The 26,951-nt window shown below is 40.1% G+C and overlaps 1 protein-coding gene across 1 annotated transcript; it reads left to right on the forward strand.

Moving 5' to 3' along the window:
• Positions 1-2,538: 2,538 nt before the first annotated feature.
• Positions 2,539-26,696, forward strand: AMD1 (adenosylmethionine decarboxylase 1). Its single transcript, XM_084889898.1, has 9 exons — positions 2,539-3,010; positions 18,868-18,954; positions 19,798-19,924; positions 21,653-21,755; positions 23,465-23,507; positions 23,606-23,750; positions 23,865-23,957; positions 24,040-24,195; positions 24,557-26,696. The coding sequence occupies exons 1-9, from the start codon at positions 2,901-2,903 to the stop codon at positions 24,695-24,697; spliced, it is 1,005 nt and encodes a 334-aa protein (XP_084746024.1). The 5' UTR covers positions 2,539-2,900; the 3' UTR covers positions 24,698-26,696.
• Positions 26,697-26,951: the final 255 nt, after the last annotated feature.

Genomic DNA, 26,951 nt, shown 5'->3' on the forward strand with positions numbered 1-26,951 from the left:
ATCATTGATGTTTCTCTCTCTCTCTCCTTCTCCCTTACTCTAGCTGAAATCAACAAAAACATGTTTAAAAAAAAAAGAAATTCTGATGTTAAGATAGGAAACCACTGGAGAATTTAAAAATATTAAATTTAAAATATTAAAAAGTGTTAAGTTGGATTTATGTCTAAAAAAATCACTCTGGCTGGTCTATGGTAAATCATCTGAGGGGGCCACTAAGGGAAAATAAAATATTTTACAAAGGACCAGTCCAGTTGGTAGACACCTTTAAAATTATCCTGTATCAAATTAACAAGGACTTACCTTGCCAAGATTTTTGGCACTTTTCTATTAACTTAAATTGCATTAGGAAAAAGCATAATAGTAATTGAAAAACAACTAATTATAAGCAATTATAAGCCAAATTATGTCTGTACTACAATTAGTGTTTGAAGTGGTTTAGTAGACTGGTTCTTCATTTCAATAAGCAACATCAAAATAACTGAATAGCTTGTAAAACACAAATACTTCTTTTATCTTTATTCCAGGTATAATCACCACATTCCCTTTGAATTATTATTACAAGTAACACATTATTATTGTTTGTCCCAATCCCTAGTTTGAGTTGGTTGCTTTTATTTAAAAACATGGCAAGATTAGCATATATACCTACTACACAACACAGCTTCTTTCAACAGGTTTTATGGAGAAATTTGAATAAATAAATGTTTTTGTAAGACAAGTTCTACCCTGCAGGGAATCTAGAATGCAAACTTATGCCCTAACCGGTTTGGCTTAGTGGATAGAGTGTCAGCCTGAGAACTCAACGGTCCCAGGTTCCATTCCAGCCAAGGACACGTACCTTGGCTTGCAAGAGGCAGCTGATCGATGATTCTCTCTCATCGATGTTTCTAACTCTCTATCCCTCTCTCTTCCTCTCTGTAAAAAACCAATAAAATATATATATAAAAACATATCCAGCATTAACAGTTTAAAAAACAATAGAATGCAAACTTAAAATCATGTATTTTTTATTAGATTTTTCACACAACATGATCATATTTCACTTATAGTTAAGGAAAGTCTTTCTCTAAGGATGATAGGCAAAAGTCTTTTATCACCCTGGTAACTTTTATGTCAAGCTGCCTTTTTTTTTTATTTCTGAGTAAAAACCATAACTTTGTTATCACAATTTTGCCACCTCAGGTTAAAATGGGTATTACTTGGCAACTGTTTGACAGTTTACATTTATTGCTGAAATATTAAATACATTGTTCTTTAAAAAAAATTTTTTTTTATTTGTTTCAGAGAGGAAGGAGAGGGAGAGAGATAGAAACATCAATGGTGAGAGAGAACCATTGATTAGCTGCCTCCTGCACACACACACACACACACACACACACCCCATTGGGGATGGAGCCTGCAGCCCGGGTATGTCCCCTTGACTGGAATTGAACCTGGGACCCTTCTGTCCGCAGGCTAACGCCCTACCCACTGAAGCCAAACCAGCCAGCAATACATTGGTGTTTAATTAACCTCTAGTGATTGCTTTGGATCTTTTCCCCCATTAATTTCTATGTACATTCTGATTCACCGAGATGGTAGCACCTTAAATTTTGGAGGCAGTGGAAACCCCTTTCAATCAGTTAATCAACTCCAGACAATTTAAAGAAAAACATCATCAATTTCAAATTATATTAAATAAATCCGTTTCTAGAAATAGTTTTTGCAGAATAAATTCCCACCAGTTGACCTAATAGAGCATGGCGTGGCCAGCGCTTCATGGCAGCTGCTGCGCTTGGCCAACTCCGAGGCTTGGGCGAGCCACAGAGCCACTTGGAGCGAGGCAGGTAGAACCCGAGCCCTCCAGGCCTGGAAGCCTCCTCGCTTTTCCTTTTTTGAACAAGAAGACAACGCTTCTGGCTATTGTGTAAACGGGCCGAGAGCTGCGTTCGTTCCTGCAGCAGCGAAGGCGTGCACGAAAGCGCCTTCCCATCAGATCCTTGGCACCATGTGCGTCCAATGGGGACAAACGCTGGGTTTGAATGCCTCGCTTCGCTCGCCTGGGGGTAGGGGGGGGAAGGGACACACACACATTTCGGAGAAGAGCCAAGCACCTCGGCCACCGCGGCCAAAAGCACGGGATCAAACCACCGCGCCAGCCCAGCAGCGGGCCCGGCCCCCGCCCCCGCCCCGCCGCGCCGATCGGCCTGGGGTCCCACCCACGTGATCGCCACGCCAGTTGGGGTGCACACACAACCGCACAGCCTTCCTCTGCTCCGCTCCCCGACCCCCCGGGCAGGCAATGCCCGGCTCCCGGTCCCCGGCCCGACAACAGAAGGCCATGCTCCCGCCTAGGGAGCAGCGCGCGAGCCGAGCCCGAGCCGCAGCGCCGGGAGGCAGCTCCCCGCGCTCCCCGCAGGCCGCCGGCCGGCCGGCCGGCCAGCCAGCCGCAGCTCGGCCGCCGGGTGACGGACAGGCGGCTGCAGCTATGAGCCGCAGGGGCGGGACGTGCGTCACTTCCGGGCCCGGCGAGGGCGCCGGCGTATATAAAGCCGCGGCTCGCGCAGCGCCCTCGCTTCCACAGTATGGCCGGCGACATTAGCTAGCGCTCGCTCAGCTCGCTCTCTTAACGGGGGAACAGCGGACTGCAAGAGACTGAACTGTATCTGCCTCTCTTCTTTCCAACAGACTCACGTTCAACTTTTCGCTCACACGCATACAAAAGAAAAAAGAAAAAAAAGCCGGGAAAATTTTATTCTTTTTTTTTTTAAGAAAAAGTTAATATAAAAATTGTAGCAAAAAAAAAAAAAGGAACCTGAAACAGCTGGAACAATCCGCAGCAGCAGCAGCGGCGGGAGAAAAAAGAGATTTAATTTAGTTGATTTTCTGTGGTTGTTGGTTTGTTTGCTCGTCGCACGGTGATGGAAGCTGCACATTTCTTCGAAGGGACCGAGAAGCTGCTGGAGGTTTGGTTCTCCAAGCAGCAGCCCGACGCAAGCCAGGGATCGGGGGATCTCCGCACCATCCCGAGGTGGGTGCTGGCCGGGGCGCTCGCGGCGCTCGCCCACGGGCGGCCCCGGGGCTGTCGCCGCGGGGGAGAGAGACTACCCCTGGGCGGAGGAGGAGGAGGAGGCGGGGAGCAGCCGGGTGCTCCGCAGCCTTCAGATGGGAACAGCTCCGCCTTCGGGGGTGTATTTCCACGTCGCGAAAAAAAGGGGGTCCCCGGGGCTGGAGGGAGCATGCGGGGGCCGGGCCGGTGCCTCCCGGCGTCGCCGTTGCCGGGCCGGGCCGGGCGCAGGCCGCGGGGGAGGGGAGGGAGGAGGCCGGTGCCGCCCGCGTGCTCAGGTAACGTCCCCGCTTGGGCCGCGGGCGGCGGCGCCCCGGCTGGGAGCGGGTTCGGCTCGGCGGTCCGAGGCCCCGGGCGAGGGGAGCCTGGGGGGTGGGGGCGGGCCGCGAGGGCTCCCTCCCGGCAGGTGTGGCTGGGCGGGCTTCGTCAGGCGCTAATTCGGGCGTGCCCGCTTTGGGGGTTGGGGGGAGGAGGGAGGGAGTGAGTCCGAGCCGGACTGGTTCTCCTCGCCGCGTGCTGCGGCTCCGGGAGGATCGGGAGGCCCTCCGCGCCCGGGCAGGGGCCGGCGAGCAGGCCTGCGGCGCCCGGGCGGCGGGGATCGGGATGGGGGGGCGGTGGTTGTCGCAGAGGCTGGGCCCCACCGCCGCCCGAACGTGCTCTGCACCAAAGCCTTTCGGGGCGTTCCCGGCCGCGGAGCCCGCCGAGGCTTCCCCGCGCGACTCTTGACCTTGGTGTGTGTAACCTGCTCCCGAGGCGTTGGGGGGGTCCCGGCGAGGTGCGGGGCAGAGGAAGGTTTGTTTGCCGACATGGACGAGCCGGAGGCCCGGGACTTAATGCCTCTGAATGCAATGAGCCAGCAAAGGCCTCTGGGGCCCCGGCCTCCCGCCTCCGCCGGCAGTCACGCGAGAGAGCCGGGCCGGCGCAGCGGCGGCGAGAGGTCCGCCGGGGTCGTGGGGTGAGCGGAGCGCGGGCGGCGCGGGGCCGCAGGTGCCGGGCCCGCCCCCGGGCACGCCGCCCGCCCGCCGCGGCCCCGGAGGCTCCTCAGCACACGGTGCGGCGCAGGAACCGGCGCGGCCGCTTCATTGAGCGCCGGCGGCCAATGAGGGCCCGGCCCCGCCGAGAGCCGCCCGGCCGGGTGCGGCCAATGGGCGGCCCGGGAATGCTGGCTGCGCGCTGCGCTGTCGCCGGCAACAAGCCACTGGCGCAGGCGATCCGGGAGGACACGTGCTGCCGGGACTCGAAGGCTATGTTAGGTCTTGAAGGGTTGAGTCTCTGGTTAGAAAAAGGGTCGGGATGGCTCACGTTGCAGGTCTCGTTTTTTTTCCAAAGCTCGGCGCGGCGCCGAACAGGTTGACCCCGTGGCCAGGGTGCATCCTCGGCGCTGTATGTTAGAGGAAGCAGTTACTTTTCTTACAAGTGTTACGTGGGAGCTTACGTTTCCTCCCTTTCACCATGTGGGGAACTCCCTGTTGTTGGTGATACACTTTGAAAAAATGATTTAGAAAATCTTATTTTAAAAAAAAAAAATGAATAGCCTTGTTTTGCCCTGACTCACTAATTTTTTTTTTTTATTATTAAAGTTTTATCTGTAAGGACACGTTCTTAATACAGGGACGAGAGCTTTACCCTTTCTCCAAGTTCTTGGTAGAAATGCCAGAATGTAAGCTTGGGCGTGTGTGTGTGTGTGTGTGTGTGTGTGTGTGTGTGGGTGGTTAAGAGTTCCTTGAGTCCAGGAGAGAGGCTTATAAAACGAAGGGCAGCTTGCCTGCTTTAAATACTTGAGAACCATTTTTCCTTTGTGCCTTTATCAGTAGCAGTTATCTTACTGCTTGAATATGGCTCATGAAATGGCAAAAGTTTAATCTTCAAGGACAGAATATTCTGTTTTGTACAGTTCACAATTTAGTGCCCGTTTTGTACATATTTAACATAAGTTGAATCACTGTTTTGAGAGTTTTCTCTAAGATGTTTCAGCTGTTTTTAAAAAATTTTAAATATATTTTATTGATTTTTTTACAGAGAGGAAGGGAGAGAGATAGAGAGCTAGAAACGTCGATGAGAGAGAAACATAGACCAGCTGCCTCTTGCACACCGTCGATGAGAGAGAAACATCGACCAGCTGCCTCTTGCACACCCCTTACCGGGGATGTGCCCACAACCAACGTACATGCCCTTGACTGGAATCGAACCTGGGACCTTTCAGTCCGAAGACCGACGCTCTACCGCTGAGCCAAACCGGTTTCGGCTGTTTCAGCTGTTTTAGATGGAGTAACTCAGAACGAAAAAAAATCTATCGATTTAACTGAGAAGTCCATTGTTAGGCTTTTTTGGGAAAGTTTTTCTGTGAACTCTCAGTCAAACAAGAATGCACCGGGTAGGTTATGTTACTAGGAGATTTTAAAAGTACCTGAAAAAATGTTAGATGCTAGTAGATAAATCACTTAGAGTGATAACCTGGCCAGAGGGTGGAAGGATAATTGTCATCTAGAAGAAGATGCATAATGAAATGATGCATGGCCTCTGGAATGTCTAGATTTTAATCAAACAACATTTAATGACTAGCTGTGTGGTATATTTTCACCTCTAAAATGGAGATGATAATGGTACCTACTTCATGGGGTAGTTGTGAGGATTAAGTGGGTTAGTGTATATATAGTGCTTAAAAACAGTGATACAGTAAGTAACCGCTGTAAAAATGTTATAAGTGTTTTATATTTAACTTTAGAACAAAATCTCTCCCACCCCTCTCAACCAAGGGTGAAGAATTAAGTATATGAGATTGTAATTTAAAAGGCTACACAATAATTTGATTTAGTTCATATATATATATATATGTATGTATGTATGTATATGTATGTATATGTATATATATGTGTGTGTGTGTGTGTGTATATATATATATATATATATATATATATATATATATTGATTTTGTACAGAGAGGAAGGGAGAGAGAGAGTTAGAAACATCGATGAGAGAGAGAGTCATCGATCAGCTGCCTCTTGCACACCCCCTACTGGGGATATGCCCACAACCAAGGTACATGCCCTTGACCGGAATCGAACCCGGGCCCTTCAGTCCCCAAGCCGACGCTCTATCCATTGAACCAAACCGGTTTCGGCTTGGTGTAGTTTTTATTCAACTAGAGGAGACGGTGTCACTGGGAAGCTTTTAGATTTGTCATTCTTTAGAAGGATTAATATCATGAAGCAACCTTTAGCAGTATTGTTTTTATTGAATAATATAAAAATTTGGAAGCTAGAAATCCTTGCTTGTCCTTGCCTCGTGTCCCTACTCTCAGTAATTCCATTAAAATGTAAACAGATGGAAGGTTATAATAAAAGATTTTAATAGATTTTACTGTATATCAAATGTAAAACCTAATGACATTGAGAATGAGCAGGCACAAATGTTCTAACAGGATTACTACACATGCTGCATTAACATGTTATGGGAAAATTCCTAGAAAAAATTACTTTCCAAACGTTGGTATAAGAAGAAATAGAAATATAAGTAGTCCTATAACCATTACATACATTGAATTAGTCATTTCGTCCCATAAAGAAAATTCTGGGCCCAGGTGGTTTCACTGGAGTGTTCTCCCTAACATTCAAGGCAGACATTATTCCAGCCTTTCACACATTCTTGTGAATAGATACGTTTCCCAGCTCATTTTGGGATTAGCATAATTTTGATATCCAAATGCTGACAGTCTGTGAAGGAACCAGAACTCTGCTGGTGAGAGTGGAAAGTGAACAAACCACTTTGAGAAATGATTTAGTAGTTTCTTAAAGATTTAATTTCTAGAAAATGCATATTAATCACACCAGTGGTTGCCTAAGGGTTGGGAGTAAAGAAAAGGGTGTGGATTATAAAGAGGCCTGAGGGACCTTTGGGGAGTGGTAGAAGTGGTCACTGTCTTGTGATTGATAGTTTTACGTAGGTGTGTATGTCAGGAATCTTGTAGATAAATACAAAGATGATAAGAATTTGCCCTAACCGGTTTGGGTCTGTGGGTATTACAACTGCCTGCGGACTGAAGGGTCCCAGGTTTGATTCCAGTCAAGGACATGTTCCATGGTTGCAGGCAAATACCCAGTAGGGAGTGTGCAGGAGGCAGCTGAATCAATGTTTCTCTCTCATTGATGTTCCTAACTTTCTATCTCTCTCCCTTCCTCTATGTAAAAAAAAAAAAAATCAATAAAAAAATATATATTTTAAAAACAATCTGATTATTTTTGCATAATAACTTTATCTTTTCAGTGATTATCACCGTGCATATGATTGAATTGCCTCACAAACAGGAATATTAATTTGGTTATTAGCATATATGTTGTATTTACTGCTACAAGCCAAAGAGTAATTTTGGTTGCTGTTGAGCTCTCTCTGCCCTCCCCCCAAGTATGTAAACTAAGCAATTTGCGTCTGTATGAAATCAACTTAGAGCATTATATAGCCCCAAACTCTTTGTACAATAACAAAGATGAATGTGAATTTGGAAAATTGCTGAAATGATTTTAGAGAAAAGCTGCTTTTGTGATGTATAAAGACAAAAATATTTAATTGGAAGTGGTGTGGAGCTTGAAGAATTGTAACATGAAAATAACTCCAAAGATTTTGAACCAAGAGAGAAAGCCATAAGGTAATTTTGAAGGCAATATTCCAGCAGAGTTTGAGGAAGTGGTAATCAGCCAAAGAAAGAAGTATAATATGAAAAATCTGGCTCTTAGTATAACAGCTTGTCTTTTGAATACAGATTTTTTTAAAACTTTGTTGAAACAAAAAAAATTATGAAAATCATAATGCAAACCTAGTTTTCACAAACTGATCACACTCGTGTCGCTAAAGTTTAAGAAATATAACTAGGCAGAACTACTTGCACCTAGGAACAGTTATTTTCCTGCCCCTCTACCGCTGGGGTAACCAGTATCCTAACTTCTAACATACTGTAGATATGGAATCCTTTGGTTTGAGTCAACCAAGGCCTCCACAGTCAACATTGTGTTTGAGGTTTTGTAGTTCATTCTCATTGTTGTGCTTGTAGTTGTTTTGTGTTGATATACCAGAGTTTATCCATTCTACTGTTATGAGCATTTGAATATTTTCTAGTTTGCTAATACAAATAGATTGCATGTGTCTTTTATTGAACATTATGTATTTGTTAGGTCAGAGAGTGCATATATCTAGCTTGAGGGTTCCAGTAGCAGCATAACTTCATCTAACACTTTTTATTTTTTTTTTATTTGAACATATCAAGATTTTGTCATATAATAAAACAAAATATAAAACTTAGAACTGAATCGCTTGGCTCTTTCTCTTATCTCCTCCCAGTTCAAAATGCTTGCATCTCTTAATGGCCAGCATTCTCTTGGATCTGCAGTTAGGCTAAAGGCATTCAAGCCTCAGCACAACCTTCTTTGTAGTTTTAGCCTTTTTTTAAAAAAAATAGGCTTAGTCTGCCCACCATAACCACTCTGCTTCCTGTCATAATGCCACCTGCCCTGTGCATACAGAGAATCCTTGCCCTTTTTTTTTTTAAAATATATATATTTTATTGGTTTTTTTTATTTTTATTTTTTATTTATTTTTTTACAGAAAGGGAGAGAGAGAGAGAGCTAGAAACGTCGATGAGAGAGAAACATCGATCAGCTGCCTCTTGCACACTCCCTACCGGGGATGTGCCCACAACCAATGTACATGCCCTTGACTGGAATCGAACCTGGTACCTTTCAGTCCGCAGACCAACCAGTCCGCAGACCAACGCTCTACCACTGAGCCAAAACGGTTTCAGCTCCTTGCCCTTCTTGTACTGTTACTTTGTGGGGCTGATGCTTGCCAAACTTCGCACAGAAAATTCACTGGGTTTTAGGGATGTTTCGCTCACCAGTTTGCGAGAGCACTATCCGCAGGGAAAGATAACACTTGGCTTTTTTAATTTTAACTATTGTGTGTGTAGTAGTAGAATGTATTTCCCATCATTCTAATGGAGGCTCGCTTCCTTTTTCATATCTTTGTTACATAGATATCTTTTGTGAAATGTTCAAGTATTATTTTTTTCTGGGGTGACTTTATAGTTCTTAATATGTTATGGATGAATTCTCTGTCCAATATGTGTATTTTAAATATACCCTCTATGGGTTTCCTTATTACTGATACCTTTGAAAATAGAAACACATAAGTTTAATATAGTTCAATTTATTAATATTTCCCTTTAATGGTTAGCAGTTTTTATGTACTATGTCACGCACGACATAAGAAATATCCAAACCAGTAAAGAATCTTTGAGTTTATATGAACCAAGCTGAGAAAATTTGCTGGAAAGCAATAGACTGAGAAAGTGCTTTGGAAAATGTCAGTTTTACCACTTATTTTATACATCAGAATACAAAGTAATGCCCGTGGTCTTGATCCAGCATCTAGAAGGGTTCAGCAATCTGGTGAAGGGCTGTGCTTAAATTAAATAAGAGTCCAGAGATGAAACATAATTTTGAAAGGCATTATAGGGAGACAGAAAACTTAGCTAAAAGAACTAAGTTCTCCTAGTCTCAGGACCCCTTGTTTATTAACATAATTTGTCCTAAGGCAAGGTGGATATACACATCAAAGGGTGGGGTTTCTATACACAGTCCACTATCAGAATGGGGAATTGCCTGTGGCTGTTCAGGTGTTGGACCAATAGGACACAATATCATGTAGATTAAGATGCCTGAAGCTGTCTGGCAGCAAGCAATCATCCTTTTCAGGTTTGGGGAAATACCTTTAGCCATTTCCAACAGGCGATAACATATGTGACTCAGCCCTTGATGAGTCCCCAAGTTACATCAACCTTTTGATGAAACTCTTGCAATTATGACATGCTGGAGTTAGCTTTCAGTAACAAGGGGGGAAAACTTAGAGGGGTTACATGAAATCTCTTGGTGATTGGGAAGGTTGGAGAATGCAAAGCTTGGAAATCTCTAGAATTGGATAAAAAGACGGAATAGCCAAAACCGGTTTGGCTCAGCGGTAGAGCGTTGGTCTGCGGACTGAAAGGTCCTGGGTTCGATTCCGGTCAAGGGCATGTACATTGGTTGCGGGCACATCCCCTGTAGGGGGTGTGCAGGAGGCAGCTGGTCGATGTTTCTCTCTCAACGACGTTTCTAGCTCTCTATCTCTCTCCCTTTCTCTCTGTAAAAAATCAATAAAATATATATTAAAAAAAAAAAGACGGAATAGACAATTCTTTTACATTGGTGGATATAGGATAGCTAACTGAACAATTGACATGAAAACAGTGAGGGTTCTTTGGTTTGCTCTGGTACAGTGATTGTGCCCTGAGGGGTCTGGGAAAGAAAATGACTAAGATGTGTTGTCAGGTAGTTGCAAAAAACACAAAAGGCTCAGTTAAGAAAAAGGTTGACCTTTGTCAAGGAATATTCTTGCTTAGTACAGGATTACCTGCCAGGACTCACTTTTATTTTTTATCTCTATTTTTTTTTTTTTTTTTTTTTTTTTTTTTTTTTTTTACTTAACACTATTACAGACGTCCCCATCCCACCCTTCCCTCTGGCCACCACCACACTGTTGCCTATGGATTATGCATTATAGGTTCTTTTGTTAATCTCTTCATCATTTTCCAGTTTCCCCTCCCCTCAACTATCAGTCTGTGGTTTGTATCCATGCCTCTGTTTCTATTTTGTTCTGTATATTTTGATCATTAGATTCACTTTTAGTTAGGAAGTTTTCATTTCAGACCATCTTAGGTGGTTCTTTCCGTCTTTGAGTTTGTATGGCAGCCATGCAAGGCTCCCCTGAGCTTGTCCACAACTATTTGAGATATCTTTGTGCATCCCTCAACATTGTTTTACCTTTCGTGTTTATATTATATCTGCAGTCCACCTGGAGTTGATTTTTTTTTTTTTTTTAATGTGGCATGAGGGAATAGAACACATGTAAAGTAAAATAGACATCTTTCCAAGCAATTTTGTAATACTGGTAATCTTTTACTAATTTCTCAATGGAGATCAAAGGGACACATATAATTGAGGGGAGGGGGTTATTTTTAATAGAAAAATTTGTCTGGTATGGGCTGAGTTAAAGAACACTGGTTAATCATCTGTTGGTGGAAAGCATATCGAAGTAAATAATAAGGAAAGGATGATGTGTTCTAAAACTGAATGTTGAAATGTAAAAAGGAGTAGTATCTTAACCTGTAGTTTTGTCTACTGATTTTTCAGATTTCAAGAGTATGTATAAAAGTGTATTCATACACTAAGTTGGACCAAACAAAAGTCTTATTTTAATGGCAGTTTTGGAATGGATGGAAGTAATGGGGAGGTAGTCTGTCAGAAATAATAAATTTGCTTGGCCCTGAATCAAGGCCAGCAGTTTGCTGAAACTGCTGGTTTCAAGCAGGAGCCTAAAGAAATGTCTTTCTATGGTCTGTTGGCCATTTCAGAACTTAGGAAATGTAATGGTCAATTCATTAGAAAGAAACATCTGAGTAATAAAAAATAAGAAATTTGGTTTTAAAAAGTTTAATTTTATCTTTAAGGACATAAAGTAGGCTTTTGCTTTTGAATTCATCACAAATTTGACCTATTCTTAGTAAGAGGTGGGTGGGTTCAGGTGGGAAATTCTAGTGGAAGTAAAGAGAATAAATAAAAATTTCATTAATTGTGAGAAGCTTCCAGATAAGGTATTTTTACTTTTATAAGCTAAAGGTGGGTTCAGGTGGGAAATTCTAGTGGAAGTAAAGAGAATAAATAAAAATTTCATTAATTGTGAGAAGCTTCCAGGTAAGGTGTTTTTACTTTTATAAGCTAAAATATAACTTGCAGTAAAGTATTAGGGGCAGTTGGAAAGAGAGTAAATCACAGCTCAGCATTAATTTTCCCAGGACTCGAGCCTTATTTGACTACAGTATTGCAGAATTGATAATTTACATTAAATGAATTTACAACCCATTGCTAAAAAAAAACTTTTAGTGTAAATGCTTTGGAGTAGAAAAGTTTCCTGTTAATTAAATTCATTACATTTCTAACAGTTTCAAAAAAGTTTGAACTGCTGTCTCTAAACCACCTTTCTTTAAGAAGTGCACATTGAAAGTACCATAAACAATTATACTGATAGTGATTTAAATTTGGGGTAGAGATTTGAGATGGAGAATACTGTGATAATTGGGTTGGTTTGTTTAAAAAAAAAAAAAAGAAAGAAAGAAAGAAGAAAAAAGAACAGTACTTATTTCTCTAGATATCTTGAATTAACTGCCCTAAGAAGGCATGCTCAGAATTTGTTTTGATCAAGGCTAGGCTTTGTTGGAGAATAATCTTATGTTTTAGGGTTTGACCCAAAGATTGCTATCTTGGTAAGGTGTAGAGACCTGAATGTAAGGAAAGACGTGTTATTAGGTAGTCACAGTTGAGGGCAGCTTCAAATAGGCTTTTTTAGTAAATTGCTTTAAGAAAGTAATCCATTAGTGGAATCTAATCACATGGAGGTCTTTTAAATGCAAACTTTCAAGGGCCATCTATAGTGTCTGACCTATTGGATCTCAGAGTAGGATCAAACTCAATTCTAATTCCTTAGGTGATAAGGGTGAAAACCCTCCAGCAGCATTGTTCCCTCAGTCATTTACATTTTTAATTGTAGTTTAAGAAATCAAACATGAAATTTAATAATTTTAACTACTTTTGAGTACAGTTCAGGATTGTTAAGTATATTCTTATTGTTGTGCAACAGTTCTCTAGAACCTTTTATATCTATAAAGTACTATTTTCCCACCTTTCTCCCCCAGTCTTTGACAACTGTCTTTCTACTTTCTCTATGATTTTAACTACTTTAGATACTTCATATAACTGTTTGGGTACCTCGTCAGTGGAATCACAAAGTATTTGTCCTTTTGTGACTGGATTATTTCATTTAGTATACGTAATGTCATTCGTGTAGCAAGTGATAAAGTATTTTCTTTAAGGGTGAATTATCCATTATATGTATATTCCACATTTTCATTATCCATTAATCTCTTGATGGACATTTGGGTTGCTTCCTACCTTTTGACATTTGTGAGTTATAATGAACATGGATGTACAAATACCTCTTCCAGATCTTGTTTTGAATCCTTTTGGATACATACCCCGAAGTGGGATTGCGGGATTGCTAGATCACCAAAGGTACACTATTGTTACAATTTCTCCACATCCTTGTTCATTGCCAGCGCATGTTATACCCCCCACCCCACCCCCCCCTTTTTTTTTTTTCATCCTAAAGAGTATGAAGTGTTTTTTATTAGCATTTCTTTTATGATTTGTGTAGAGCACCTTTTCATATGCTTGTTGGCCATTTTTTAAACTGGGTTGCTTTTGTTGTTAGAGTTTCTTGTAGATCCTGAATATTGACTTGTTAGATATATGATTTGCAAATTTTCTTTTCACTCATGTCGAGTGCTTTCCTATGATACACTGAAGTTACTAAGTTTGATATAGTCCTGTTTGTCTATTTTTGCTTTTGTTGCCTGTGCTTTTTGTGTTTCATCCAAGAAAACATTACCAAATCCAGCGTCAGACTTTTCCCATAAGCCTTGAACCCATTTTGAGTTAACTTTTGCATATGGTAGGGCTGCAACTTCACTCTTTTGTGTGGAGACCCAATTTCCCCAACATTTAATGAAGAGGCTGTTTTTCCCCAGTTGTGCAATCAGGCAGGCCTGGCCGGTGCCTCAGTTGTTGAGCATCATCCCATGCACCAGAAAGGCCACCGGTTCCATCCCAAGCAGGGATGCCTGGCCAGACTGTGGGCTTGATTGCCAGTAGGAGGCATGCAAGAGGCAGCCAATAGACTCTTCTCATCCTTATTTCTGTCTCATAAAATCAATAAGAACTTTTTTTTTCTTTTGGTTAACCCTCACCTGAGGATATTTTTCCATTTATTTATTGTTGTGTTTGTTTGTTTTTTAGGGAGAGTGGAAGAGAGAGAGAAAGACAGAAACATCAATGTGAGAGAAACATTGGTTTGCCTCCATCACGTGTCCTTGGCCGGAATCAAACCTGGGACCCTTGACCCTCTATCCACTGAGCCAAACTGACTAGGGCTAAAACATTTTTTCAATTTAGTCACTTGCCTATTTTACATATAACTGAGTCAGCTGATGTAGACATCTGTCTTGTCATTTTAATCGTATGTTTTCTCATGTAAACACCTCAACTTATTCTATTTTTTATTAGACCACACACACACACCTGCAGGGAGGAAGGGAGAGATATAGAAACATCAACTATAAGAATCATTAGTTGGCTGCCTCCTACATGTCCCCTACTTGGACATAAAGCAGGGCACTTAAAATCTTTCCCTAACCAGGAGTCAGCAAAAATCTGTAAAGGGCTAGATAGAAAATTTAAAATTTTGCAAGGCAGACGGTACAGTCCATGTTGCAACTACTCAGCTCTGACCTTATAGGGAGAAAGCAACCACAGACACTATATAAATGAGTGGGTGTGGCTAGACTCCAATAAAGCCTCATTTTATTTACAAAAAGATTTACTTTTTCAGGAATGTAATTAAATGATTTGCTGGAATTCTTAGCTGTTTTGGTGTTTTTCACCATTCACTTAATGCACAAGTATAGCACTGTACTAATTTCTTCAGTTTTATTTTTCTGTCACATCTTTTTTGCTGGGGGCCTCCCCCCATTTATTATCTAGAATAATAAAAGCATAATATGCTAATTAGACCAGATGCCCTTCCAGATGAAAGCCGGGTCTGCTAGGGAAGCCTGAGTCCCTGGTGCCAGGGAGAGGAAGGCCTACTCTTGCACGAATTCAGGCCTCAGACCTCTGGTATTTTATTATATTTCTGAGCCTAGGCGCTCTCTTAGGATTATGTCTTTATAACCACTTGGTTGATAGACAATCCAACTGTGTTTAAGATGTTTTCACACAATTGCTTTCTTTCACACTGTGACTTTGGAAAAATAATGACTGCTGGAGGATTTCTGTTTGGTTGCAGAGTTTAAGTAACAGTGAGTGACTTACAGGAGCACTGGTTTCCATTAAGGTGGAATAAGCACCTTTCTAGATGCAACTAAAAACCCTGGACAGAATGCATGGTGAGGGCTCTGAAAAGTAAATGTTAGCAGGTGAGTGGAAGAAGGAAACCAGAATTCACAATGCCACTGAAACAGCCGTGGTTTCTGTTTTTTCCTCTGGAATCTCCTATGGGACTTTCAAAGGCTGCCAGAAACCTGGAACTGCACACCAGATGCAAATAAAGAACTCTAAGAAGTCCTCTTTTTCTGGTCTGTAAAGACAGGAAGGAGGGGGTCCCTTTGGCTCAAAGAGAATGGATGGGATCCCCTTTTGGTTTAGTTTAGTTTTGTTTTTTTCTTCTGTTCTTTCCTGCCACAGACAATGCAGTCCTGTAGTAATTGTAACCAGGCAAATGCTTAAATTCCAAAGAGGGGGAAACGTTTTTGACCAGAAGAACTGTGGTCCCAAGATGGAATAGCATCAGGGATATATCCCTGTTGTTGTTTTCCCTCTGTCAGCACCCCATTTGGCCCAAGATAGACAGATAATCACAGCCAGCCTGCTACAGAGTGGGAAACCTAAAGCCTTGGCTTTCTAGCCAAAGGACCAAAAAGTTCCCCTGCTTCTGCCTTTGAGCCAGAAATTGTCAGAGCTATGATATTATGGAGAGGGGAGAGAGTTGAAGAAAGTGAATCCCATGAAGATTTATATGAACACCCCTGAGCTGTTCATGTTTGTCTGACCCTAAACAGAAGATCCAAGGCTTTGAGGACTGATAGCTCACCTCCCAGTACCAGACTGGCCACTGAGTGCAGGGTAGATCTGAATACCATCCTAATATTCTAACTAGACTGGAGGCAGAAAGACCTTCCCGATGACCTTCCAGGGAAAGCCTGGGCTGCAAGGACCAAGTCCCTTGCACGAATTTCATGCATTGGGCCTCTGGTGGCATGCCTAATAATAGCCTTCCCTAACTAAACTGAAATCCTATCATAACCCATAGAAAAAGTTGTATAAGAATTTGAAGACTAAACCATAACATTTCAATTGCTTGCTAAAACGATTGTTAAATCAATATGCTCCATAGGATTTAAATAAGATTTTAAATTCTATAACTTGGCCTGGATGGTGTGGCTCACATCATCCTTACCCTGAAGGGTTATGGGTTCATTTCCCTGTCAGAGTCATGCCTGGGTTGCAGGTTCAATCCCGGTTTGGGCATGTGTGGGAGGCAGTTGATAGATCTTTGTTTCTGTGTGTGTGTGTGTGTTCTCCCCCTCTCCCCCAAGCATTTTTTTTTTTTTTAATAAAATGTTCAGGCTGCAGTGATGAATTGCTCAATTATACAGATCAGGATATTCTCGGTGTCTCTCAAAGGAAGACAGTCAACATACACCAGCCTTGAGGTGATGTAGATCAAGATTTAAAGGCAGCTGTCATAACCATTTTATAAGTCAGAGTGAATATTCTCAAAATGAAAGAGAATCTTAGCAGAAAAATAGAAGATAGAACTTAAAAATATAACAAAAATAATTACTGGAATAAAAATTATTTCATTACACAGATAATAATTTAATAAAAAAATTATTTCATGGCTTAAGTAGAAGGGACATGACAAAAGAGTGAATGACTTTATCTAGTCAGCAACACAGAATAAAAGCTGAGATGTAAATGTAAGTCATGAAACCATAAAAATCTTAGATGAAACCATAAGCAGCAAAATCTCAGATACCTTTCATAGCATTATGTTTACCCATACATCTCCTGAGCAAAGGGAACTAAGGAGAAAATAAACAACTGGGACTATCAAAATAAAACTTAATGCACAGCAAAAAAAAAAAAATCAACAAAATGAGAAGGAAGCCCACTGTATGGAAGAACATATTTGGCAATGATATATCTGATAAAGGTTTAATATCCAAAATATATAAGAAACTCATGTAACTTCTTATTTATACATACCCTTTTTCCTTTATTTTTTGGAACTCATACAACTTAACCGAAGGAAGACAAACAGCCCAATTAAAGAATGGGCAAAGGCCCAGCCAGCGTGACTCAGTGGTTGAGCGTCGACCTATGAACCAAGGGGTCTCTGGTTCTATTCTAGGTCAGGGCACATTCCCTAGTTGGAGTACCAGTTTACTTAGTTGTATATCTATATTGCTTCAGTTTTGCTCTCTATTATTGCCTGTACTACAGACTTTCTACTCTATTGAAATAGGCATTTTCCCATTTCATTAGAGCCACATTGTATTCCCAAGATCTTGTGGAAATGCTTGTACTGTTGAATTGCTAGCCAAAGGCTTTTTTTTCCCCCCCTTCATTTTTTTATAATGTTTCTCATTTTTTAATATGGTTTTCTTTGGTTTCCTTTATACACACACACACACACACACACACACACACACACACACACACTAGTGTCCCAGTGCACAAATTCATGCACATTGAAAGGAAATTAATTAGAAGAAATATTTTAATATTGCTATTCATGTCTTGCTAATGAAAAGAAAATAGGATTCTACTGAGTCTACTACCTACTCTAGGACTTCTATGAGAATCAAATGAGATGAGGCACGGGAAAACACTTTATACACATTTGGTTAAACTATAAAATGTTTGCACCTGGCTATAAAGCAAGCTGGGCTTTTGGGGAAGAAACTGCAAGGAGGCTAGTCCCTAGGGAGAGGAAACCGGGCGTTGCTACGTGACTTCATTGCCCAGCACCCATAGCCACCGTTTCTGGGCTGGGCTGGGCTGGGCTGGGCTGTGGGCCACATTTTGTGCCATGGGTGTTGGCTGTGATTTCGTGGGGTGTTGCTCTGGCGTGGTGGCAGGGCCTGTGTCCTACTTGGGTGAAGGTGAAGCTGAGTGTTGGGTTTATCAGCACCAGTTCCTGGAGCTGATTATTTTTAAATTAGAGGCGCAGTGCACGAAATTTGTGCACAGGTAGGGTCTCTAGGTCTGGCTGGTGATCAGGGCCTTCTGGTTGCCAATTTGGGCCTCCCTTCATTTTGCACTGCCCTCGGGTAGTTGGTGCACATCATAACAAGTGATGGGTCTCCCAAACTTACATGGGGACATTTTGCATATTTAGCTTTTATATATACATAGATGGCCAGTGTGGTTCATGGCAACTCCTACATTGAGTATCTGCCCCCTGGTGGTCATAGCTACCGGTCAGACAGACGGACACTTAGCCTTTTATATATATACATTTTATATATATATATGAGGCCCATACATGGATTCATGCAAGAGTAGGCCTTCCTTTCCCTGGCTGCCGGCAACTGCTTCCCTCGCAGCCCTGGCTTCATCTGATAGGACGTCAGGTCTAATTAGCATATTATACTTTTATTATTAGAGATAATTGATTTCAGAGAGGAAGGGAAAAAGAGAAACATCGATGATGAGAGAGAATCTCTGATTAGCTGCCTCCTGCATGCCCACAACTTGGGCATGTGCCCCCAACAAGAATCAAACCCCGGACCATTCAGACAATAGCCCAATGCTCTTATCCACTGAGCCAAATGGGCCAGGGCCTTGGTTTCCTTTTGAATTTCCTCTGTACATGGCTTATTCATGGTATTTGTCTTTTTCTTAGTAAAATACCAATGTCATCTTATTTGATGGGTGTCAATATAGATAAGTAACTTTGGAACAAAACTAAATGTTGATATTTATAAGGAGCTACAATAATAATGTACCAACAAATACACAATATGCTTTGTTGATCTTTGAAAAACTTTTAAATAGGATTTATAATTTCTGAGAGTAGGCAAATAGTATGATGAATTAATCTTTTTTGTTAAATAATAGATCCGAATGGGACATACTTTTGAAGGATGTGCAATGTTCAATCATAAGTGTGACAAAAACTGACAAGCAGGAAGCTTATGTACTCAGGTAAGTCCTGTAAAACAAGTGTTACCTAACACATTTCTGTCTGAATTATACTATATATAGAATAGCAAATTGTTCCTCTGGATTTTAGTCTTATTTTTAAAAATTCATTGTAAAATAAAATGTTTATTCAGATATCTCTAGGCAGTAGATTTTGAAGTCTTACCTGAAAGATCTTCAAGATGGTTGCCATCTTTACCTACATATAATGAGCAGGAAGTATCTATAAAGAGAGTAGAATGACATTGTACCTTTACCTTGCAGATTGGGATCTTCCTTTTGGTATATGCCTCTCAATATCAGAACCTTAGGCAAAGTGAAGTTAGCAACAGAAAAAAGCCATTTAACCTTTTTATAAGTACTACAAAGATAATTTATTCAATAAGTATGTTGAATTCTTATACATATAATGGGCCTTGGATTGAACAACTTACCATAGAGATATAATGGTGATTAAAAACAAACATTCATTGCTTCGCTGAGCTTATTTAGTGTAAAAAGTAATGAGATGGCTGTAGAAATACATGTGAGAATGGATGGTGCAAGATGAAGTAAAGTATGAATTTAATGGGGGGATGGGTGAGGAGGAAAATTTAGTAAAAAAGAATGTTTGTAATGAAATAATATGCTTTATAACAAATTCAAGGACTGTTTCTGTGGGTTCTAGAATTTAAACTGATTTTTGTATAATGGAAGAGAAAGACTACTGTACATTATTTGCTTCCTTGAGGTTTTAACATTTAAAATTAGCAAAAACTTATATTGTAAATTATAGTCCAACAATAGGTTAATTATATCAATAGTACATAAACAGCATTATAATATTGTAACTTTTTTCAATTGTAGTGAGAGTAGCATGTTTGTCTCCAAGAGACGTTTCATTTTGAAGACATGTGGTACCACCCTCTTGCTGAAAGCACTGGTTCCCCTGTTGAAACTTGCTAGGGATTACAGTGGGTTTGACTCAATACAAGTAAGTAATGAAAACCATTATTTAATCCTTTAAGTTATAAATAAATTTGTATACTTATTGCTATATTCTTCCTGATGCTAAAGAATAGCAGAATGTGGAGGAAGCAGAGAATGAGTTGGGGGGAAAAATGCATATGGGAGAAAGAAATGGAGAAACCAGACATGTTCAATATTTAACTCCTTGAAGTGTTAATATGAAGGGCAAAGAAACTAAGTGAAAGCAAGAAAAATTAATCCAGTTTTCATAATAAAAAGTTGATTATGTTAAGGCAACAGTATAGAGTTAAATTCTGAAAACATTTACAAATTAAGATGAGAGCCCGGCTGGTGTGGCTCAATGGATTAAGCATTATCCCATGGACCAAGAGGTCCCTGGTTCAGTTTCTGATCAGGGCACATGCCCAGGTTGTGGGCTCGATCCCCAGTAGGGAGCATTCATAGAACCTAAAAGAAAGTTTTCGTTAATTTTTTTATTTATTATTTTTAATATATTTTATGAATTTTTTTTTTTTTTTCCAGAGAGGAAGGGAGAGGGATAAAGAGCTAGAAACATCAATGAAAGAGAAACATTGACCAGCTGCCTCCTGCACACCCCCCACTGGAGATGTGCCCACGACCAATGTACATGCCCTTGACCGGAATCGAAACTGAGACCTTTCAGTCCGCAGACCAACGCTCTATCCACTGAGTCAAACCGGTTTCGGCAGTTTTTGTTATTGATCCTCATAAGAAACTCAAACAATATGTTCTTAGTTTTTGGATCACTGACTCTTTCTTTTTAAATATATTTTATTGATTTTTTTTTACAGAGAGGAAGGGAGAGGGATAGCTAGAAACATCAATGAGAGGGAGAAACATTAATCAGCTGCCTCCTGCACACTCCCCACTGGATATGTGCCTGCAACCAAGGTACATGCCCTTGTTTGGAATGGAACACAGGACCCTTGAATCCGTAGGCTGACACTCTATCCAGAGCCAAACCAGTTAGGGCTACTGACTCTTTTTCTTTTTCTTTTTCTTTTTCTTTTTTAACCAGTATTTTTCTTTCTCTTTTAAAAAAATATATTTTATTGATTTTTTTCAGAGAGGAAGGGAGAGGGATAGAGAGTTAGAAACATCAATGAGAGAGAATCATCGATCAGCTGCCTCTTGCACACCCTCCACTGGGGATGTGCCCGCAACCAAGGTACATGCCCTTGCCCGGAATCGAACCCGTGACCTTTCAGTCCACAGGCCATCCACTGAGCCAAACCGGTCCCGGCGACTCTTTTCTTAAGGGTATATTTTTCATTGATTTTGGAGAGAGAGAAACATTGATGTGAGAGATAAACACTGATTGGTTGTCTCGTGTGCATGCCCCGAAGGGGAACAAACCCAAACCCTGGTATGTGTCGATTGGGAGTGGAACCCATGATCCTTGAAAAAGTATGACCAGAGTTACACTGGCCAGTGCTGAATCACTGACTCTTAAAGTTTAATGTACACATGTTCTCCCACAAAATTTTGGCTTACGTGTCTATTTAAATGCTCATATCAGAAACCACTGCTCTATTGTTTCGTAATTGCTATTATTTTTATGACCCATCATCTGTAGACTGGGTATTTTAGTTCGTAGAAAGTCATTGATGCACTCTGTATTATTAATGCTCTGTTGAGACTTCTCCACAGCTTACGAAGTTGTTCCTAAGAGCACTTGACTCATGGATATTGGTTTATCTCCCTTTTTTAGAGCTTCTTTTATTCTCGTAAGAATTTCATGAAGCCTTCTCACCAAGGGTACCCACACCGGAATTTCCAGGAAGAAATAGAGTTTCTTAATGCAATTTTCCCAAGTAAGTTTAAATAAATAGAATTGAAACCTGCTTTATTAAAGTTTAAAAGTATATATTTTCAGAAATCTTTTATATGTATGAAAACACATTTATGCAAATGTAGCATGTTTATAATTAAGATAAGTGTATCAATATGGTTGATTATAAGTTTTATATTTATGTGTGTGTGCTCACATCAGGTCATTGTTAAAGTGATTGGAAATGAAACGAATTAGTCACCTGCTAGAGGGAGATGATCTAGTCACTTGCTCTGATTTATATCAAATTAGTGGATATGAAGGCTTTGATCCCTTCATCCAGAAAAATGCCCAGTGAGTGACTGCATAATCCTGTGTGCACAGTGAGTGACTGCATAATCCTGTGGTAAGACACCGATCCAGCATTCTATACAGGAATTGAGCTGATTTATAAATTACAAACACAGTGAAATCATAGAAATTCTGATGAGTGAGCTTGACCCAGCAGTTCTGGATCAGTTCTACATGAAAGATGGTGTTACTGCAAAGGATGTCACTTACTTTTCTTCTTACTAGGCAAGTTTTTCCCCCCATTCATTTAGAAAATGTTTATTTACAGATCTTTATTTAAAATATATATATTAAGGATATGTGGAGGGTTTTGTTTTGTTTTTTGCTTTAGAGAGAGATGTGAAAAAGAAACTGTTCAGTTGCCTCTCATGGCCTGAAGAGATATCAAACTTGCAACTAGGATTTGAGCCTGCAACCTTTTTTTTTTTTTAAACGATCTTTTTTTCTTTCTTTTCTTTTTCTTTCTTTTTTTTTTTTTTAATATATTTTATTGTTTTGTTTTTTTTCAGAGGAAGAGAGAGGAATAGAGAGGTAAAAACATCCATGAGAGAGAAACATAAACCAGCTGCCTCCTGCACGACCCCCACTGTGGATGTGCCCACAACCAAGGTACATGCCCTTGACTGGAATCGAACCTGGGATCTTTCAGTCCCCAGACCGACGCTCTATTCACTGATCCAAACCGGTTTCGACCCTGCAACATTTTGGTGTATTGGGCGATGCTCCAATCAACTGAATCACTGGCCAGGGCTATAAACCTTTCTTTTTGAGGTGTAAGGTCAAGGAACTAAGGGTTATCTAATCCAACACCCTTACATCCCAGATAAAGCTGATAATTTAGGATCATTTGAAAATTTGACAAAGTCACTCACTGGCATGATTTTAAAAGAAAATCATATTTCTATTCTTATCTACTAATATGAAACTAAACTGATCTAAATCAGAGAGTGCTAATTATAATTAGTGTGAATATCTACCAATTGTTAATTTACTGTGTTGAGTGAGGCTTTGAAACTATGGAAAGTATTACATAAAATAAACTTGTATTTACTTGGGAGAATAGATAAATGGGTAACCAAATTCTATTTCCCTAATGGACTTAAGGAGAGAAGATGCCATAGTTTTCTCAGCACCACTTAGACTGACTCACTGGCTGCTAAAGAGAATTTCTAAATGACTGTCAGTAAAATATATACATATATTTTTTTTTTTTAATTTTTTTTTTTTTTTAAGGGTAATGGGGAAAGTCTTGCCTACTTGTGAATTCATCCACTTACTTTCCTTCACTGATATTTCTGATAGGAGACAAATAGTATCATCCCAGCTATTGGAAGGGTGAGAAAAAAACCATCCTATCAAATGGAACTGTTGCATTTATTTTACTTTCTCCTCCCTCAACAGATGGAGCAGCATATTGTATGGGACGTATGAATTCTGACTGTTGGTATGTTGGACACAATCTTACGGATTTTTTTTCTTATATACAAGATTACTTTAAACTGCCGTTGTCATTTTTAGAAATGATTTTTTACTTTTGTATAGGTACTTGTATACTTTGGATTTCCCAGAGAGTAGGGTAATCAGTCAGCCAGATCAAACCCTGGAAATTCTGATGAGTGAGCTTGACCCAGCAGTTATGGACCAGTTCTACATGAAAGATGGTGTTACTGCAAAGGATGTCACTCGTGTAAGGATTTTCAATAATTCTGGATTCTGCTTGGGGACTAAAATATATTAACACATTCTTGTTTTATTTTTAAAATTTGTATTTCATTCAATCTCTCTCTCCTTTCCTTTTCAGGAGAGTGGAATTCGTGACCTGATACCAGGTTCTGTCATTGATGCCACAATGTTCAATCCTTGTGGGTATTCAATGAATGGCATGAAATCGGATGTAAGTAATAATATTTGCTTAATGCTTATTTAAATATTTAAGTGTGCCCTTTCCATTATTAACACAAAACTGTTTCTCTAAGGGAACTTATTGGACTATTCACATCACTCCAGAACCAGAATTTTCTTATGTTAGCTTTGAAACAAACTTAAGTCAGACCTCCTATGATGACCTGATCAGGAAAGTTGTGGAAGTCTTCAAGCCAGGAAAATTTGTGACCACCTTGTTTGTAAACCAGGTACTTTGTTTTTTGACAATAAAATCTTCCAGAAAATAAGGGTAGTGAGGAATGTCATAAAATGGCACCTGTCAGTCAGATACGAGTTGAGATTTTTGGGATGAAAAGCTTCCTGAGTTTCATTAAAATTCTATTGGTGCTTGTTTTATATGTAGTTAATTGTTGGGCTTCAGCTGCTGGCAGGATTGGGATGGTGGCTGGTGGACATAGTTATCTTATCTCACTTAAGCCCATAAAAAGGCAGCTTAAGATATTTCAAATACCATAGTTTTATGAAGATGAATGTTTTAAATATTTGTGGCATTCCTGTGAATCTTTTGCAGTATGGAAGCTCTAACAGTTATTTAATTTTCTTCCCCAGAGTTCTAAATGTCGCACAGTGCTTTCTTCGCCCCAGAAGATTGAAGGTTTTAAACGTCTTGATTGCCAGAGTGCTATGTTCAATGATTACAACTTTGTTTTTACAAGTTTTGCTAAGAAGCAGCAGCAGCAGCAGAGTTGATTAACAAAAATGAAGAAAAAACGCAAAAAGGAAACACACATAAAAGAAGGTGGTGGCTGCTTTTTAGATGTTGATACCGGGGGCCATGCTTTCCAAAACCACCACTTTGTAGTTGCAGAAAGCACTAGATGTAATGATAGTGTAATCATTTTGAATTGTATGCATTATTATATCAAGGAGTTAGATATCTTGCATGAATGCTCTCTTCTGTGTTTAGGCAACCTATGCCACTCTTGCTGTGAAATTGAAGTGCATGTAGAAAAAAACTTTTACTATATGAAACTTTACAACACTTACGACAATTCAATTTGGTTTATGCACAGTGTAATATTTCTCCAGGTATCCTCCAAAATTCCCCACAGACAAGGCTTTCGTCCTCATTAGGTATTGGCCTCAGCCTAACCATCCGGGACTGTTCTATTAAATTGCTGCCAGGATGTTACATCCAGTTACCTCCAATTTCTAGAACATATTCTCTACTAATGTTATTGAAAACAATTTCTACTTCATTCAGATATTTTTTGCAATGACAATTAAAGTTTTTCTTCCACGAGTGGAGTCCTCTTAAGAAAGTTAACCATTTTGTGTACTACTGTTTTAACATTATTGCTTCCTGAGTTTGTATTCCTTTCATTGATTTTGTTCCTCATCATGGTGTCTCCCCTCCCAACCCTGCCCCAATAAAGCAATACACTGTTACACTGGGTCTATACCAATCTTATACCCCAGTGGGGGAAAGGGATGGGCCCTAGGATTTAATTTTCTTTTAAGGTCAAGGGAGTTTTTATTGGCATTGGCTCTTTTAGAAGGTGGTGACAAAAGTAAACTTCTAGTGTTGATTAGCAAGGAAGACACAAATTAATTTTAGACTATCCTGGCAGAACTATATGGTAACTATGCCATTCTGTGTTCCAGTAAAATAAGATAGCTTCACATGAGGACCGTGTCTTTCTTTACTAACTTGCTAAGTAGTAGTTTTTTAAAAAATTTATCACTAAATATATATTAACAAGGAGAAAACAAAGGTTATTTATACTGGATTCAGTAAGTCAGATCCAATCATTCACCTAAATTTTTATTTCAGAGCGGCATGCGTGTCATTCTGTCTTGTGACCTGAAGTTCTGTGACTGTGATGCACATGATAGTGTTCTGACTTTCTGTGTTCCTCTTCTTAGTGGTGTTTTCTTCACAGTTTCAGAGGATCATGTGAATGAGAACTGTTCAGGTTATTCAGACATACGCAGTGAAGCAGAAGGCTGTCTATAAAACATACAAAAATCCAAAGTGGTCAATGGGAAATGACTAGAAATACGGGCTTTTTGGAGTTGGCCTGTTTAGTTATATTTTCAAATACTATAAGATTTAAGCAACCTAGGAAACAGCAAAGTTTACTACATTTTTAATTCTTCCCCCCACCCCATCTCTCCCCCTTTGTGGCTTAATGCAGTGATGTTTTTGTTCTGTCCGTATTTATCAACGAAACACTTTTTTTTAAGTGTTTCGAAACAAAATCTACTTGGTTTGAAATCAAGTGGTTGGATCACTTTTGACTTATTTTAAGCACATTCTTGATTCAGAGTTTCATTGAAGAAGCTTTCAATCAATGAATCAGTTTGATTCTTAATTAGCACACAGTACCTACTGTTTTGGTGCTGATTTGAGGACCAATACTCAAAGTGGATTTTCTTGAACAGTGTCCCAGTGGGTTTGACGACATGAGTTGGCTTGAGGTCTAATTTTTTTTCTAATACATTTAAGATTTCTACCTAATGTTGAAAAACTACATAAATTTGTATGAAACAAGACCTAGAAAAATGAAAACTGTAGATTAAGTAGTAAAATTAATCCTCGTATATTATGCTAGAGGAGGGAAACTTTTGATGCCATAATTTCTCTTCATGGTGGTGTTGGACTTAAATCAGGTGAAATGTATTTCTGTACCACAATTTAAGCTTCAATAAAAGTTTGCTTAATTGATTGTCTAGTGACATTCATAAAGTTTTCTGTTGATGTATTTTTTTAATAGTATACTTTATCAAATATTAGGCATCTAAAGTTTTTTAATTAATTGAAAAAACTATTAAATTATTATTTCCTAAGATTTGTGAGTTATGAAGACAAAAAACCTTTGAGCTCCTGGGAGAATGGCTAATTGACATTCAGACTTAAACATCTTTTTTTGTTAGTGGCTTTATTACCTGAAGCTCAGAAGAACTGTTTGGACTGTGTACTGGGATATCAGAGATGAGAAAG

The sequence above is a fragment of the Pipistrellus hanaki genome (genome assembly GCF_964339955.1).
Source record: "Pipistrellus hanaki genome assembly, chromosome: 7".
NCBI lineage: Eukaryota > Metazoa > Chordata > Mammalia > Chiroptera > Vespertilionidae > Pipistrellus > Pipistrellus hanaki.

What these genes read in the sequence shown, in the direction of transcription:
- AMD1 (XM_084889898.1), top strand. Translation starts at nt 2,901, where the DNA reads ATGGAAGCTGCACATTTCTTCGAAGGGACCGAGAAGCTGCTGGAGGTT. An exon ending in CAGGAAGCTTATGTACTCAG is followed by an intron (nt 18,955 to 19,797) that starts GTAAGTCCTGTA and finishes TTTCAATTGTAG; the next exon opens with TGAGAGTAGCATGTTTGTCT. An exon ending in TGAATGGCATGAAATCGGAT is followed by an intron (nt 23,958 to 24,039) that starts GTAAGTAATAAT and finishes TGTTTCTCTAAG; the next exon opens with GGAACTTATTGGACTATTCA.